Source organism: Schistocerca piceifrons, chromosome 3 (assembly GCF_021461385.2).
Source record: "Schistocerca piceifrons isolate TAMUIC-IGC-003096 chromosome 3, iqSchPice1.1, whole genome shotgun sequence".
Lineage (NCBI taxonomy): Eukaryota > Metazoa > Arthropoda > Insecta > Orthoptera > Acrididae > Schistocerca > Schistocerca piceifrons.
Window position 1 is genome coordinate 520,533,944 of NC_060140.1, and position 16,170 is coordinate 520,550,113.

General features: G+C 37.7%; 1 protein-coding gene across 1 annotated transcript in view; it reads right to left on the reverse strand.

Moving 5' to 3' along the window:
• The window catches only part of LOC124788295 (protein ABHD14B-like), a 52,910-nt gene extending 37,453 nt beyond the window's left edge, over nucleotides 1-15,457 (reverse strand). The window contains exons 1-3 of the mRNA XM_047255528.1: nucleotides 14,891-15,457; nucleotides 14,705-14,812; nucleotides 14,449-14,620 (exon numbers count right to left, since the gene is read on the reverse strand). Coding sequence (XP_047111484.1) covers nucleotides 14,449-14,620; nucleotides 14,705-14,812; nucleotides 14,891-14,989 — 379 coding nt within the window. The 5' untranslated portion in view covers nucleotides 14,990-15,457. The remainder of the gene's footprint in view (nucleotides 1-14,448; nucleotides 14,621-14,704; nucleotides 14,813-14,890) is intronic.
• Nucleotides 15,458-16,170: the final 713 nt, after the last annotated feature.

The following is a 16,170-nucleotide window of genomic DNA, read 5'->3' on the forward strand; positions in this document are numbered from 1 at the left end:
TGCCATAGTGAAGGCACATGTGTATGGGCGTGCATTGTCTTGATGCTAAACCTGGCCATTTTTCACGTATCTTTTGTTGCACTTTGTCCAGGAGGTTAGCATAGTATTCTCCAGTAATTGTTTGCCCAGTGGAGAGATAATTTACAAACAAGATGCCCCTTCAAATCCCAGAACACTGATGCCATGACCTATCCCACTGAAGGAACTGTCTTTGCTTTCTTTGGTGGTGGAGAATCAGCATATTTCCACTGCTTTGACTGTTTTGTGTCTAGGGTATAGTAGTGAACCCAAGTTTCATCTGTGGTCACAAATCGGTGCAAAAAATCTTGTTTGTTCCTCCTAAAACCAGCCAAAAATTGCTGCGATATGTCCATTCTCATGCGTTTTTGATCCAGTGTCAAGAGTCGCGGCACCCATCTTGTAGATAATTTTTTAATTTCTGATTCTTTAGTTAAAATGTGATATACCCTTTCAGATAACATCTGGCAAGCATGAGCAATTTCACGCACTTTGAATTAGTGATCCTCCATGACCATTTTGTGCACTTTTGCAATGATTTCTGGAGTAGTGACACTTATTGGCTGACCACTGTGCGGATCATCATCTAAGCTCTCCCGACCAAATTTAAATTCATTTGTCCACTTGGCAACAGTTGAATATGAAGAAGCAGAGTCCTCCAGTGTATTCTGGAAGTTGGCATGAATGTCCTTTGATTTCACATATCTCTTTATGAAGTACTTAATCACTGCTTGAATCTCAATTTTTTCCATCTTTGCAAATCACTGTGCAGGAACAACAACAGAGCCACATCACAGCCACAGCTCTCTTCCAAGAGCACTGATGTGTCATGTGTTTACAAATGATTCAAATGGCTCTAAGCACTACAGGACTTAACATCTTAGGTCATCAGTCCCCTAGACTTAGAACTACTTAAACCTAAGTACATCACACACATCCATGCCCGAGGCAGGATTGGAACCTGCGACCATAGCAGCAGTGTGGTTCCGGACTGAAGCGCCTAGAACCGCTTGGCCACAGTGGCTGGCCATGTGTTTACAGGCAACAGTCCAATCAATATCACGTGAACAACTTGATGATTTCGGAAAGCATGAACTTCTCCCCAACAGACAGTATGGATTCCAAAAAGGCAAAAACACCACTACTGCTGTCACTGAAGTTGTTAACCAGATGTTAACTGCACTTAAAAGTAAGGAACTAGTATCAGCTGTGTTGTGTGAACTCAGCAAAGCTTTCAACTGTATACCATTTAATGTCCTACTTGCAAAACTGGCATATAATGGCATAAACAGCCCGTCTTTAGCAGTAATCAAATTATACCTAAGCAACAGGAGGCAGTTTGTATCAGTTAAAAATAGATGCTCCTCATAGAATGAAGTCTGGTGTGGAGTGCCACAGGGCTTGGCCCTAGGCCCCTTTCCATTCATCTTTGCCATTAACTATCTGACTTACCTTGTAGGAGCAGATTCAATAGTTTCTTATGCACATGACATAACACTGCTCAGTATGCACCATGGCATGATAAACCTGTATCAGGCAGCACAGGAAACATTAGAACTAACAGTGAATTGGTTTTCTTTCATTGGGCTTCTATGTAATCTTACAGCAACTAATTCTGGGTTTAGCTACAACCACGGAAAGCAAATCAATAAAATTGTTAGGCTTTTACATTGATTCCAAATTAAACTGTGAGGAACATATTAGCCACACCTGCAAGAGAAAAGCGAGAGTATGCTATCTCATGTGGAAAGTGACAGATGCGGTCACTGAAAAGTATCTGAATGTGGCCTATTTCAATCACACTTTTCCTACAGTATACTGCTTTGGGAACACACTTGCAACACACTTGTCACGTCAGTGAAAAATATATAAAAATTAAGAGCAGGGAACCCTGCTGTCCCCTCTTTATCAAGCTCCAGTTATTAACTGATGTTAATCTGTATATCTACACAGCATTGCTTTATGTCAAAAGCAAGTTAAATGAGAGAGACTATACACCTTCCCACTAACAGAGGCAACATGGACCTCGATATACTGAGACCAGAGTCACAAAGACTGCAAACTCTCACAAAATAACACACTTAAAACTTTTTTAATAAACTTCCAATACCTACTTGGGCAATACCCTATAGTATTTTCAAAATTGAGATTTATGATTGGTTGCTCAAACACCCATTTTACAAGACAGTCAAACTATATGAAATAAACGCGACTGACAATAGTATTTAAGGATACTTACGAGGTTTGGAACTTAAATAGTGGCAACTATTTATTCACAACCGATACAAAAGACTTACATGTTTGCACCTGTTACTGCCCTTCAAAGCAGTCACCAGTGTTGTGCAGAACCCATTGCCAGTGATGTGGAAGGCGTAGTACACAATTAGCAGAGCCTATTCTCTTGAAGGTGCGAATAGAGTGGTCTACTGCCTATCGAATCTCTGGAACAGTTCTGAAGTGAATGCCACAAAGTGGTTCCTTTATCTTCAGAAATAAATCAAAGTCACACGGACTTAAATCTGGGGAGTATGATGGATGGTACAGTACTTCCCAGTCCCATTGACCAAACAGAGCAGTGACAGCTTGCGCTGTATGGGCCCGCGCATTGTCGTGCAAAATGATGGGTGGGTTGTGCAGAAAGTGTTGCTGCTTCTTTCGCAAAGCTGGTCGCAAGTGATGCTCCAAAAATGAACAATAATACCGTGCATTGATGGTCTGCCGTGGAGGAACATAATGTGTTAGGATAACACCATCACAGTCATACATGAGAATCACCATAACTTCAGACCACTCCATTCGCACCATCAACAGAACAGGCTCTGCTAACGGTATACTACGCCATTCACACTGCTGGCAACAGGTTCTAAGCAATGCTGGTAACTACTTTGAAGGACAGTAACAGGTGCAAACATGTAACTCTTTTATATCAGTTGTGAATAAATAGTTGCCACTATTTAAGTTCCAACCCTCGTACAAAAATTATGGAATTACATTGTAAAAATGTTACGGTAAAAACTGTTAATTGCTTATTTAATATTCAAACCTATCCTGCCATATGTGGTCAATGGTGCATAAACTGAACAGAAACTGAATACACTGATGAAAGCAATTTTATAATCAAACTGGAAAAAGCTGTGGCAATGGACACATTCACCACCCAGAATAGGACACCAGCTATTTCTCATACTGAAATAAATGAAAGAACAATTGGAAAAACAGAGTACAAATTTTCTTGGTACATGGATACAATTGAGCATGAAACAGACATACAGACTACATGAACATAAAACTGAGTAAAACTTGTTTCATAATACAATTATTAAGAAATTGCACATCATATGATAATCTCAGGACGATATATTTTGCTATGTCCACTCAAAATTGGAATATTGTGCACTATTTTGGGCAAATTGTGGAGTAAGTTTGAGATCATTTAGATTACAGAAAAAAGATCATTAGACTAATGGAAGGGATAGACCAAAGATCATCATGCAAACCACTACTCAAGAAAAATAAAGTACTCTACTTGTATGTCTTTACATACTTGAAAATGTTATTAATATAAAAGAGAAATTGAACAGTAACAGCCCATGCATCACCTGCAATGAATCTGTACACACAAGACAAACAAATTATGTATATGGACAACTGACAAATACAGCACCATTACAGGAAAGCATACCTCATCCCGGCATCAAACTGTATAATGCATTTCCAAATTCCAAAAGAATAATAATAGACTGAAACATTTTCAGATCAACAGTGAAGGGTCACTTTGTGAAGCACTGCATCTCTACAGAAAGGGGATATCTAGACAAGCAAAACTGTACCATCAATTAAGATTGTTTTTATAATGTGTATACTGTAATATTGTGTAATATTACCTTTTGTTAAACTGATGTCTGTAAAAAATTTCAAGAGATGTGTATATTGATTAAGAAATGGTCCAATACTTTTTGTACACTGTACAGTCCTACATTCACAGGACCAATAAATAAACGTTCAACAACTTAAGATACTGCAATTAAAAAAAAAAAAAAAAAGTAGTTCTATGTCAATAATATGAATTGAATCAGTCAACTCATACAAATACCTGGCTACAACAATCTGTGCCGACATGAAATTGAATGGTCACACAGACTACATTGCAGATAAAGAAGGAGTCAGACTTCAGTTTATTGGTAGGATACTGAGAAAATGCAGTCACTCTATAAATGAGAGTGCTTATGAAACACTCGTGCAACTTATCCTAGAATACTACTCACGTGAGTGGGACCAACAGACCCATGTCTAACCGGATTAACAAAGGATATTGTAATGATCCAAAGAAATGTCAGCACTACAAACTTTACTGTAGCATCCTAAAGCACGTAATAAATAAATGAAAAGATATGTGCATTAAGTCTGAAATTGATAAGTCTGACAACAAAATACTAACAATTTCGAATGTAATAAATTGGGAAACTGGTAATAAACAAAAAAAAAGGGGGGGGGGAACAGGACACCCATTGAAATTAAACAAGATACCAATATTGTAAAGAAATCTGAAATGGTTGCAGAAATCTTCAACAGGCACTTTTTGTCAGCAGCAGAGAAGGCAAGCTGTAAAGGTTCTGTGGATGAGTCATTGGCTCTTCTACAGAAAGCTATCAGTAATAGACCCCCTTACCTCATGTTACAGTAAAAGAGATTGAAAGAATTATTACCTCATTAAAAAATAAGAAGTCTGTTGGTGTGGACAATATTTCCTGTAAAATAGTGAAATATTGCTATAAATATATAAGTCTTGTCTTTTGCAACAAATTCAACATATCTCTGCAAGAAGGAATAGTCCCCGACACGCTAAAACTAGCTGTAGTAATACCACTGTTTAAAAAAGGTGAGAAAAACAATGTTACAAACTATTGCCCAATATCCCTCTAAACCATCTTTTCCAAAATTCTTGAAAAACTCGTGCACAGGCTGATTGTCAATCATCCCAGCTTCCACAATATCCTAAACAAGAGTCAGTTTGGATTTCATGCTGGTCTTTCTACAAAACAAGCAGTATTCTGTTTTACCCACCAAATTCTGAAAGCCATGAACCAAAAATGTCTCCAGTAGGTATTTTTTGTGACCTCTCAAAAGCCTTTGATTGTGTAAACCGTCTAGTCCTTTTGAAAAAGGCAGAATATAATGGGTTGGATGGTACCATTGGTTTGTGGCTCTAATCATACCTAAAGGACCGAAAGCAGACTGTAATGCTGAATGGCTCATCCAGAGAACCTGCTTCATATGCGTGGGTCTCAGTAAGTTGTGGTGTGCCACAAGTCTCTGTTTTGGCTCCACTGCTATTTCTCATCTTCATTAATGATCTCCCACTTTGTCCAGATACAATCAGTAAATTTACTCTTTTTGCAGATGACACCACAATTCTATTTGACGATTTTACAGACAGCAATCTTGAACAAACTACGAATAAAGTTTTCAAAGATATTGTAAACTGGGTTTCTTCAAATGGTCTCTCACTCATACAGATAAAACCCTTTATATGGGATTCCATACTCCACAAAGAAATCTGGAAGAAATTAACATTAAGAGCAGAGATCAAGAAATACAAAAACCTGAGATTACAAAATTCCTGATAAATATAGACAGGAAATGTAACTCATCAGCACACATTCTTCATCTTTATAAAACACTTAGCTCAGCAATATTTGCACTACGGGTTATTGCTTCAGTGGCTGAAGTGGACACCATTAAGGCTTCATACTTTGGCTATTTTCATTCATTAATGTCATATACTATTATATTCTGGGGGAACCAACTTCTCACAAAGAAAATAATCACTGCATTAAAAAAAAAAAGCCATTAGAATAATGAGTGGTGTCCATCACAGGCACTTGTTTCGAAAGACAGGGATCCTTACCACCTCCTCACAATATATCTTTTCCTTGTTGACCTTTGTCTATAAAAACCATTATATCTACAAAGATAATAGCCAATTTCATGACTTCAACATGAGAACCAATAACAGTCTGCACATTGAACTGAAAAGTCTCACTGTGGTTCAAAAAGGAGCTTACTACTCCAGCATTAAGCTGTTTAATGCTCTCCCACCATACATCAAACGCCTTCACAAAATATTGCCAGCATTCAAACTAACTCTCAAGGAGTACCTGATAGAGAAATCTTTTTATACAGTTGATGAATATGTGAAAGAAAACGTACATAATCACTAAATTTCTAAGTGTTGTAAACTTAATATAATTAATTTTATTTTGAGTATTATCATAGGTATATGACAATTATTTATTGGTATTCCTGTATTTCCTTTGGAATATTTAGTTTATCTTGACTCCTGTATATATTACACATCCTTAACATGTGAAACAAAAATGTTCTGTTAACTGAATGAGCTGTTGTTTAGCTGATATCTTACTTACATCATATCTTTTATTTATGTAAGATATATTTCAACTATGTACAATCTAACACATTCTATATCATAAATATATTACTCATCCGTAACATGTGAATCACAATTTTCTGTTAATTGATTGTTCTGTTGTTTAGTTGATTTTTAGTGACATTGTATCTTTTTATTGTATTTATACAAGTTATATTTGAACTACGTAGAATCTGACACGTTCCATATCCTTGTGATTCACTCGCTACCAGGATCTACGGTACATGAAATAAATAAATTGGACCATGGTAGTCAGGAAGACACAGTACTTCTTGATTTCTGAAAATCATTTGACTCAGTATCATACCTATGCTTATTATCAAAAGTATGATCATACAGGGTATCAAGTGATTCAGGATTGAGGGCTTTTTGGTAGGGAGAATGCAGCACGTTATCTCGGATGGACAGTCATTATCAGATGTGGTAGTAACTTTGGGTGTGCCCCAGGGAAGTGTGTAGGATACTTGCTGTTCATGTTTTATACTAATTGCCTTGCAGACAATATTTATATTAGCCCAAGACTCGTTCTTATGATGAATTAATCTATATTTAAGTTTGTCTGAAAGAAGCTGCATAAATATTCAGTCAGATCTTGATAAAATTTCAAAGTGTTGCAAATACTGGCAACTTGCTTTAAATGCTCGGAAATTTAAAATTGTGCACTTCACAAAACAAAAATACGTAGTATCTATGACTATGACATCAATGAGTTACAGGTGGAATCGGCCAACACATATAAATATCTGGTTGTAACACTTTGAAGAGAGATGAAATGGAATGATCACGTAGGCTCAATTGTGGGTAAAGTAGGGGTATACTTCAATTTACTGGTACAATACTAGGGAAATGCAATCGGTTCTTAAAGGAGACTGCTTACAAATCAATCCTGTGACCCATTATGGAATATTGCTCAAGTGAGTGGGACCCATACCAAATAAGGCTAACCGGGGATACTCAACGTATACAGAGACGGGCAGCACAAATGGTGAATGTTGGTTTGATCCACAGGAGACTGTCACAGGGACGCTGAAGAAATTGAATTGGCAGAGTTTTGAAGACAGATGTAAACTATCGCAAGAAAGTCTACTGGAAAAGTTTTAAGAATTGGATTTAAATTATGACTACAGGAATATACTACAACCCCCTACATATCACACTCACATGGGTCATGAGGACAAGGTTAGAATAATTACAGCACACACAGAGGTATTCAATCATTCTTCCCATTCTCCATAAATTACTGGAACAGGGAAGAAACCTTAATAACTGGTACAATGGGATGTACTCTCTTCCATCCACTTCACGGTGGTCTGCAAAGTATAGATGTAAATGTAGAAGAGCAAAATGAATGGCCAAACATTTGTTTTACTCATGGAAGAGCACTTAGTGTTTGCCCTTTAAATACTGAGTTTGCTCCTAGAAGAGATATTCTGCTATAGCAGACTCATTGGGAAACAGTTCCTTGTCACAACTGTTAAGTAACAGTGGCTTCACATGATTTTTAACTTTTTTTCTGTACAAGTAATCATTCAGATCTAATTGCCATAAGGTCACCAATTCCTTTCTCAAATTTTAATAAATTGTAAAGTTCATACCTTATTAAAACTTCCTGGCAGATTACAACCATGTGCTAGACTGAGGCTCTAACTCAGGATCTTTGTCTTTCACGGGAAAATACTGTACCAACTGAGGAATACAAGAACAACTCATGATGCATCCTCACAGCTCTGCTTCTGCCAGTACATCATTTACAACCTACCAAACTTTGCAAAAGCGCTCCTGCAAAATTTTCAATCTGGAATCATATCTTGTTGTTTACATGAGATTCAAGTTCTCACCATCGTGTGTAGATTGTCTAATTATCCTAGATAAATTTCTGAAAAGACATTTAATAAAACACTCGGTACATCTTCAACCCTGCCATCTGTGTTAAACTTATGAACCTCACAACCTGGAAAACTTCACTCTTCCCCATTACAACAGCATGATAAGAGAACTGATGGTTTTAGACTCACTGACCTTTCTTGGAAGTTTTTAATCAATTTGATACTTGATGTACTTGCTGCTATAGATAACCAGTTAATATTTTTGGGCCATTTTTCATGCACAGCTTCTCCCAGATGGTGTGGCATCCTGAATTGGCATTCATCTCACTATGTGTGACTGTTTTTGACAGTAAATAAGCCACTAACAAAGGCATCCAAGCTGGCTGTTTCTTTCCTCTATCGTCTCGATTACACTCTTCACGGAAACCCTTCTTCTATGATACATGAGTACCCAATGAGACCAAATCTTTCCCTGTGTGTTTTTCTGGCCATTCTAAAAAGAGCAATCTCATTTGCAACAGATTAAACAACTGAGGCTAGCTCGAGAGTCTTCCCAGCAACAGATATGTCAACGACATATTTTGTCTGCTTGTGTCTGTATGTGTGGATGGATATGTGCGTGTGTGCGAGTGTATACCTGTCCTTTTTTTCCCCCTAAGGTAAGTCTTTCCGCTCCCGGGACTGGAATGACTCCTTACCCTCTCCCTTAAAACCCACTTCCTTTCGTCTTCCTCCCTCCTTCCCTCTTTCCTGATTGAGGCAACAGTTTGTTGCGAAAGCTTGAATTTTGTGTGTATGTTTGTGTTTGTTTGTGTGTCTATCGACCTGCCAGAGCTTTCGTTCGGTAAGTCACCTCATCTTTGTTTTTATATATAACTTTATATATATATTTTTTTAAATTTTAACCTAACACAAAATTTACTAAATGAACCGAAGGATATATATATTACATATTCAGAAATTCTTCTATGTAGTAGACGGACTGTCAATTAGAAATGATTACTACTTGTTTTTAACATCTTCATTACTTCCCAGTATCTAATTCATAAGGGAGGTTGAGATATATATTTTATGGCTGCATAATTGGCTCCTTTCCATGCTAAAGTAAGGTTAAGTTGTAGATAGCACAGGCTATTTTTCAAATTATGCCCGATTCTGCACTTCGTAAGAGAGCAAAAATATTGTGAAAAGTACAGGGGCATTATTAGTTGGCTTGTATCTAATTTTTTAAACAGTTGCCTTTCAGTTTGAGGATGACATACTTACACCACGTTTCTGTGCACTGAATGCTGTGTGTGGAGTTACCCTAGAAAATTCTGCCATATAACAACAACAGAAGGAACTAGGCAAAATACAATAATTTTCTAATGTTTTTATCACCAAAGTCAACAGTAAATTTTACTGAGAAACAATGTGAGGAAATCTATAATATTTGATCTCAAATTAAAGTGCTGATCAATATGAACACCCATGAAATTTGAACAACCAGTTCATAAACATTTCCTTTCCTTCATCCTGTAGTGATGAGAATATCTACATCTACACAAATACACCGCAAGCCACCGTATGTTGCAGACCGGAGGGTACACTTATCCATAATAGTCATTTCCTTTTCTGTTTCACTTACAAATAGAGTAACGGGAAAAACTGTCTATATGTATCTGTCCGAGCTGTAATATCTCTAATCTTATCTTCATGGTCCTAATGAGAAATATGTGTTGGTGGCAGTAGAATAGTTCTACAATGGAGGTTCTCTCAATTGTCTCAATAGTGCTCTTCGTAAAGAACATTGTCTTTGTTCCAATCCCATTTGAGTTCATAATGCATCTCCGTCATACTCGTGCGTTGATCGAAACTAGCGGTAACAATCAGCTGTCCTCTGAATTGCTTTGATGTCTTCCTTTAGTCCGATCAGGTGGGAACCCCAAACACTTGAGTAGTACTCAAGAACTGGTCGCACCAGAGCCTTACAAAAGGTCACCTTTACAGATGAACCACACTTCCTAAAATTTTCCCATTAAATATATAAATGTGGCAAACAGTCACCTTGCACAGAATTGGATGAATTTTTTCGGTGCCTATGTTAAGTGGTAGACCATTTACCAACAATACTTTTGACATTCCTGGTGGTTTCTGATCTATGAACTAGCATGTGTAGAGGTCCTGTCTTTGCTGTGGTTTTCAGTTCAAAGACTGGTTTGATGCAGCTCTCCAAACTATTCTATCCTGTGCAAGCCTCTTCATCTCTGAGTAACTACTGCAACCTACATCCTTGTGAATCTGCTTACTGAATTAGTCTCTAGGTCTCCCTCTACGACTTTTAGCCCCCTCACTTCCTCCAGTATTAAATTGGTGATCCCTTGATGCCTCACAAGGGAACCCCCCCTTCGCACCCCTCTCAGATTTAGTTATAAGTTGGCACAGTGGATAGGCTTTGAAAAACTGAACACAGATCTATCGAGAAAACAGGAAGAAGTTGTGTGGAACTATGAAAAAAATTAGCAAAATATACAAACTGAGTAGTCCATGTGCAAGATAGTCAACATCCAGGAAAGAGCAAGCTCAGGAACGCCGTGATCCCGTGGTTAGCGTGAGTGGCTGTGGAACGAGTGGTCCTGCGTTCAAGTCTTCCCTTGAGTAAAGAGTTCAATTTTTTATTTTCAGACAATTATTATCTGTCACCAGTGTCATATAGAATATATCAGACATGTTTTCCTGTGGAGGAATCAGTTGACCTATGACCTTGCGATCAAATGTTTTCGGTTCCCATTGGAGAGGCATGTCCTTTCGTCTACTAATCGCACCGTTTTGCGGTGCGGTCGCAAATCACAGACACTAAACTTATTACAGTGGACAGAGATGTCAATGAACGAACGGACAGATCACAACTTTGCGAAAATAAATTTTTCACTCGAGGGAAGATTTGAATCAGGGATCTCTTGTTCCGCAGCTTCTCACGCTAACCACAGGACCACAATGCTCCTGAGTTCAGAGTTACCTTTATGTTGCCTACCTTGCACATGGACTACTCAGTTTGTATATTTTGCTTATTTTTTTTCATAGTTCCACACAACTTCTTCCTGTTTTCTCAATTGATCTCTGTTCAGTTTTTCAAGGCCTATCCACTGTGCCAACTTATAACTAAATCTGAGGGGGGCGCAATGGGGAGGTTCCCTTGTCAGAATATGTCTTACCAACTGATCCCTTCTTCTAGTCAGGTTGTGCCACAAATTTATCTACACCCCAATCCTATTCAGTATCTCCTCATTAGTTACATGATCTATCCATCTAATCTTCAGCAGTCTTCTGTAGCACCACATTTTAAAAGCTTCTACTCTTTTCTTGTCTAAACTGTTTATTGTCCATTCTGTAAAGAATCCGTGTCAGCATTTTGCAACCGTGGCACATTCTGTTAAGAATTCATGTTAGTATTTTGCAATCGTGACCTATTAAACTGATAGTTCGGTAATTTTCACACCTGTCAGCACATGCTTTCTAAATAATTCGAATTATCATATTCTTCTTGAAGTCTGAGGGTATTTCGCCTGTCTCATACATCTTGCCCACCAGATGGAAGAATTATGTCGTGGCTGGCTCTCCTCAGGCTATCAACAGTTCTAACGGAATGTTGTGTAGGGTACTCCTTGGGCCTTGTTTTGACTCAGGTCTTTCTGTGTTCTGTCAAATTCTTCATGCAGTATCATACCTCCTATCTCATCTTCATCTACAACCCCTTCCATTTCCATAATATTGCCCTCAAGTACATCTCCCTTGTATAGACCCTCTATATACTCCTTTCACCTGTCTGCATTCCTTCTTTTTGCTTAGGACTGGTTTTCCATCTGAACTCTTCATATTCACGTAGGCGGCATCTATCTTACCCCTAGTGATATATGCTTCTGCGGCCTTACATTTATCCTCTAGCCATTCTTGTTCAGGCATTTTGCACTTTCTATCAATCTCATTTTTTCGACATTTGTACTCCCTTTTGCGTGCTTCATTTACTGCATTTCTATATTTTCTCCTTTCATCAATTAAATTTAAAGTCTCTTATTTTGCCCAAGGATTTCTACTAGCCCTCATCTTTTTACCTATTTTATCTTCTGCTGCCTTACTATTTCCTCTCTCAAAGCTACCCATTGTTCTTCTGCCGTATTCTTTTATCCTATTCCTGTCAACCATTCCCTAATGCTCCCTCTGAAAATCTTTGCAATGTCTGGTTCTTTCAGTTTATCTAAGTCCCATCTCCTTAAATTCCTACATTTTTGCAGTTTCTTCAGTATTAATCTACAGTTCAAAACCAATAAATTGTGGTCAGTTCCCCCATATGCCACTGAAAAGTATTACAATTTAGAAACTGGTTCTGAAATCTCTGTCTTACCATTATATAATCACTCTGAAACCCTCCATTGTCTCCAGGTCTCTTCAACATACATAACCTTCTTTCAGTGTTAGCTATGACTAAATTATGCTCTTGTGAAAATGAAATAATACAGTTTATGGTTAGGATTCTCTCTGATGTTAAATCAAAGAATATTTGAATATCTTCAGGAAGACACAAGGTAAGTATTGGAACCCCTTGCATTTTGCAGTATGGTGTGATTGTAAACAACAGGCTTCAATTCTCAACCAAACTGTCACCTTCCAACTGAGGCTAGACCTCAGGCTGCACTATATATATCTGTCTGTCACCACAACCAAAATTTTGGGGAGGGAGAGAAAGTAAGACATAATTTTAGCCCAATATTGCAATTTTTCCGTAATTAGTTAAGCCAATTTTTCCCTTTTTGATACAAAAGTCTATCTTTTGTCGATCAACTGAAGCAATCGATGCCACTTAACCGACTTAAACTACCACCTTTCAACATAAAAAAATCTTGACCTTGGGCCACGCAATGGATAAGTAATTATTTCACTATTATCTAAGATGAAGTATTTACATCCTGTGACTCTCCCAACTCAACCAAACTGTCATGTTCCAACGTAACCTCAACTATGGGTTACATTACAGATCATTGTCACCCCAACCAACCATTTCAAAATCTGATACAGACACAAAAGAAATACTGTCAGTGGCCTGCCCTCTTTCTGTTGGTATAAAAGCACATAGGATATGACATGCCACCTTATGATTCCATTAGATTAGCCTATATTACAAAGCCGACATCCAGAATCAGTAGGTTCAGTGGACCCATTTTTGCTATTTTTAACTCATCAGGATACATTTCCTCTCTGGAGAATGTATTTATAATATTCGACAAAGGCTTATTAATCTTGATGGTCCCGCCAAATTCATAATCCTCTTTATGTTTTCACTCTCATGAGGTTTACATTTCTCTCGGTCACACACATAATTTAATTTTATTAGTAATCTTAACCCTGTGGCACATAGTGTCCACTACAGTGGACAACTGTTAATGGTCAATTCTTTACCATTTTCAATCAGTCCTGAGGCTGGAAATGCACACAGATCACTGCAGTGGACACTCCCTACTGGTGTTGTGCACTGCCTGCATTTGCAGCCTCACGACTGATTGAAAATGGCAGAGAATTGACCATTAGAAGTTGTCCACTGCAGTGAAATTAATTCACCACAGGGTTAAAGTACTTTCTCCTTCCCCACGGTATCACTTTCTGTCTAGAGTTACAGGTTGCAAAGTTCTGGGAGGGGGGAGAGAACTCCCCTGTTCAGGCATCTATCTACTGCTTCATGTTACTTATATCTTAATGTATCATTACAGTATACAATGTATTGAAATTTTGAGCACATAAAATGTGTTCTGGGCAAGTTCCCACTTTGTCACTTGAATAAATTGTGAATTCAGTACAAAGATTAGATGGTCCTTTCGTTTGAAGTCCCTTACAACCTTCTGCACAGGTATTGTTATTGCAAACAGGTACTGAAATGTCAGTATAATGAATAGATTGATAAAAAGTAATATTATCAAAATGAGGAGTCATAGCACAATGTACGAGAGTTAGTCAAAATATAAGTACTTAAATACATATTAAACAGGTACCTCAAATTCTGAGGGCAAATATCTGAGGTCCAATATAATTCTACTAAAATATGAAAATACCGGATGCATTAGTGATTCCACATACATTTTTATTTTGTAGTCATTATAACGTGTCGTTTAAAAGTCTTGAAGTTACCTGGTAAGTCAACTGCCACCGTTTTATGACCTAATGCTGCCATTAACTGCAGTGTCCCAAGATTTTCCCAGGTTTCTGACTTAAAACTTCGTCCATGTAGGAAAAGAAGCGATTGTCCGGATGCCTTTACACCATTTGGAATTTCGGCTTCTCGGTAAAACATGTCAACGCCCTATTAAATGACATATGTTTTACTATTGTATTAAAACGCTAATGTGAACAAACGTTGGATTCGTACAAAACTTGGCGTACATACGTGTATTTTATGCGTGTGGGAAGTGATTTGTACATCATTTTTTTTCTTAATAGCTTCTTCAGGAAATTCTTTACCCAAAATATCAACAATTTTCCAGTCGATTGCCATCTGCAATAACCACAATTTCACAGTTAAGGTAGCACTGCACAATGTTGTACACAATCTAACGCTGAGAAATCTACTCACGTCTAGAGTATGCTGGTAACTAAACTTTCCTGGCGCAACGATGATAATAAAAACACAGACAAGAAAGATAACGGCTCCTAATTTAATTCCACACTTCATTGTAGCCCGCGAACAAACAAGCAAGATAAAAATATGTTTGCACCATACTCTCAGAAACTGACAGAACTATGTCTTCTTCACCTAAGCGTTGAAAGACAATGCCACAAAACCTTCAAATATTAGCACTTCCGTTTACCCGCAATAGAAACGAGATCGTGTGTGTGTATGTGGGCAGATATGTCATCTTTTCATCTTTCGTAATTCCAAATTGATTCTGTTGGCGGTTCAATAGTGTGACAATAGGTAACATGCTGATAGACAGACAAGACAAAGCGTTTCCTACATTTTATTTTGGGAATTATACAAAAATGATGAATTTACAATAATCCTTTGATACTTGGGAAGACAGAAGTGGAACTGTAAAACACGAAAAGGGCAAAATATAGCACTTCACAAGAAAAAAGTTTGACAAGTTAACTGCTCTATTTCGTTTCCGTGAACCAACCACACCACAGTAGAGGACACGTGACACTCACTATGCACCCAATGCAAGCATTTACTGCGCTGTGTTTTAAGAATACAAACAACAAAAAGAAGCCGCTGATCGAGGGAGCAGATTAACATGAGAAAGACTGACCCTGAAAATCTGCTAAAGGGTATATTGCTGTCAGAAGCCGATGATTATCTACATTAGCTTTCTTCGAATGGACGATTAAACTTTTAATAACGTTTTAAGGCCCTTGCAAAAGGGAAAATTTGTCAATATTCGTTCGTATTTAGCAACGGATGCGTCAAACAAGTCCGTACACGTACCAAATCAAGCAAATTTTTCAGTTTAATCCCTTGAAACAGATGCGTTTCGTGTACTCTGTATTCTGATATTAATGACTACAAATGCAGGTAAAATATTTCTAACATTGACTCTGGCAATGTTTTTGAAGAGGAACGCGAAAACCAAGAAAAAAATAAGACACAGGTCCAGAGAATGGTTTAAAATGGGAGAGGATTATACACATGAAAATCTGTTAACAGAAATGTCACAACCTGTGATTAGGCCTAAATCAACTTCGTGCTCATAGACCTTGGAACTTAAGCGCTCACAATAAAAAAGAAGTCAAAAGTATTCGCAAATTTATTCTCTTCCATTTCGTCCTGTAATGCCAGTTTATTAAAATGCCACGACATGGGAACATACACTGAAGTCGAGGGGTAGCTCCCTAATTTGTCGAACCTCCTTTTGT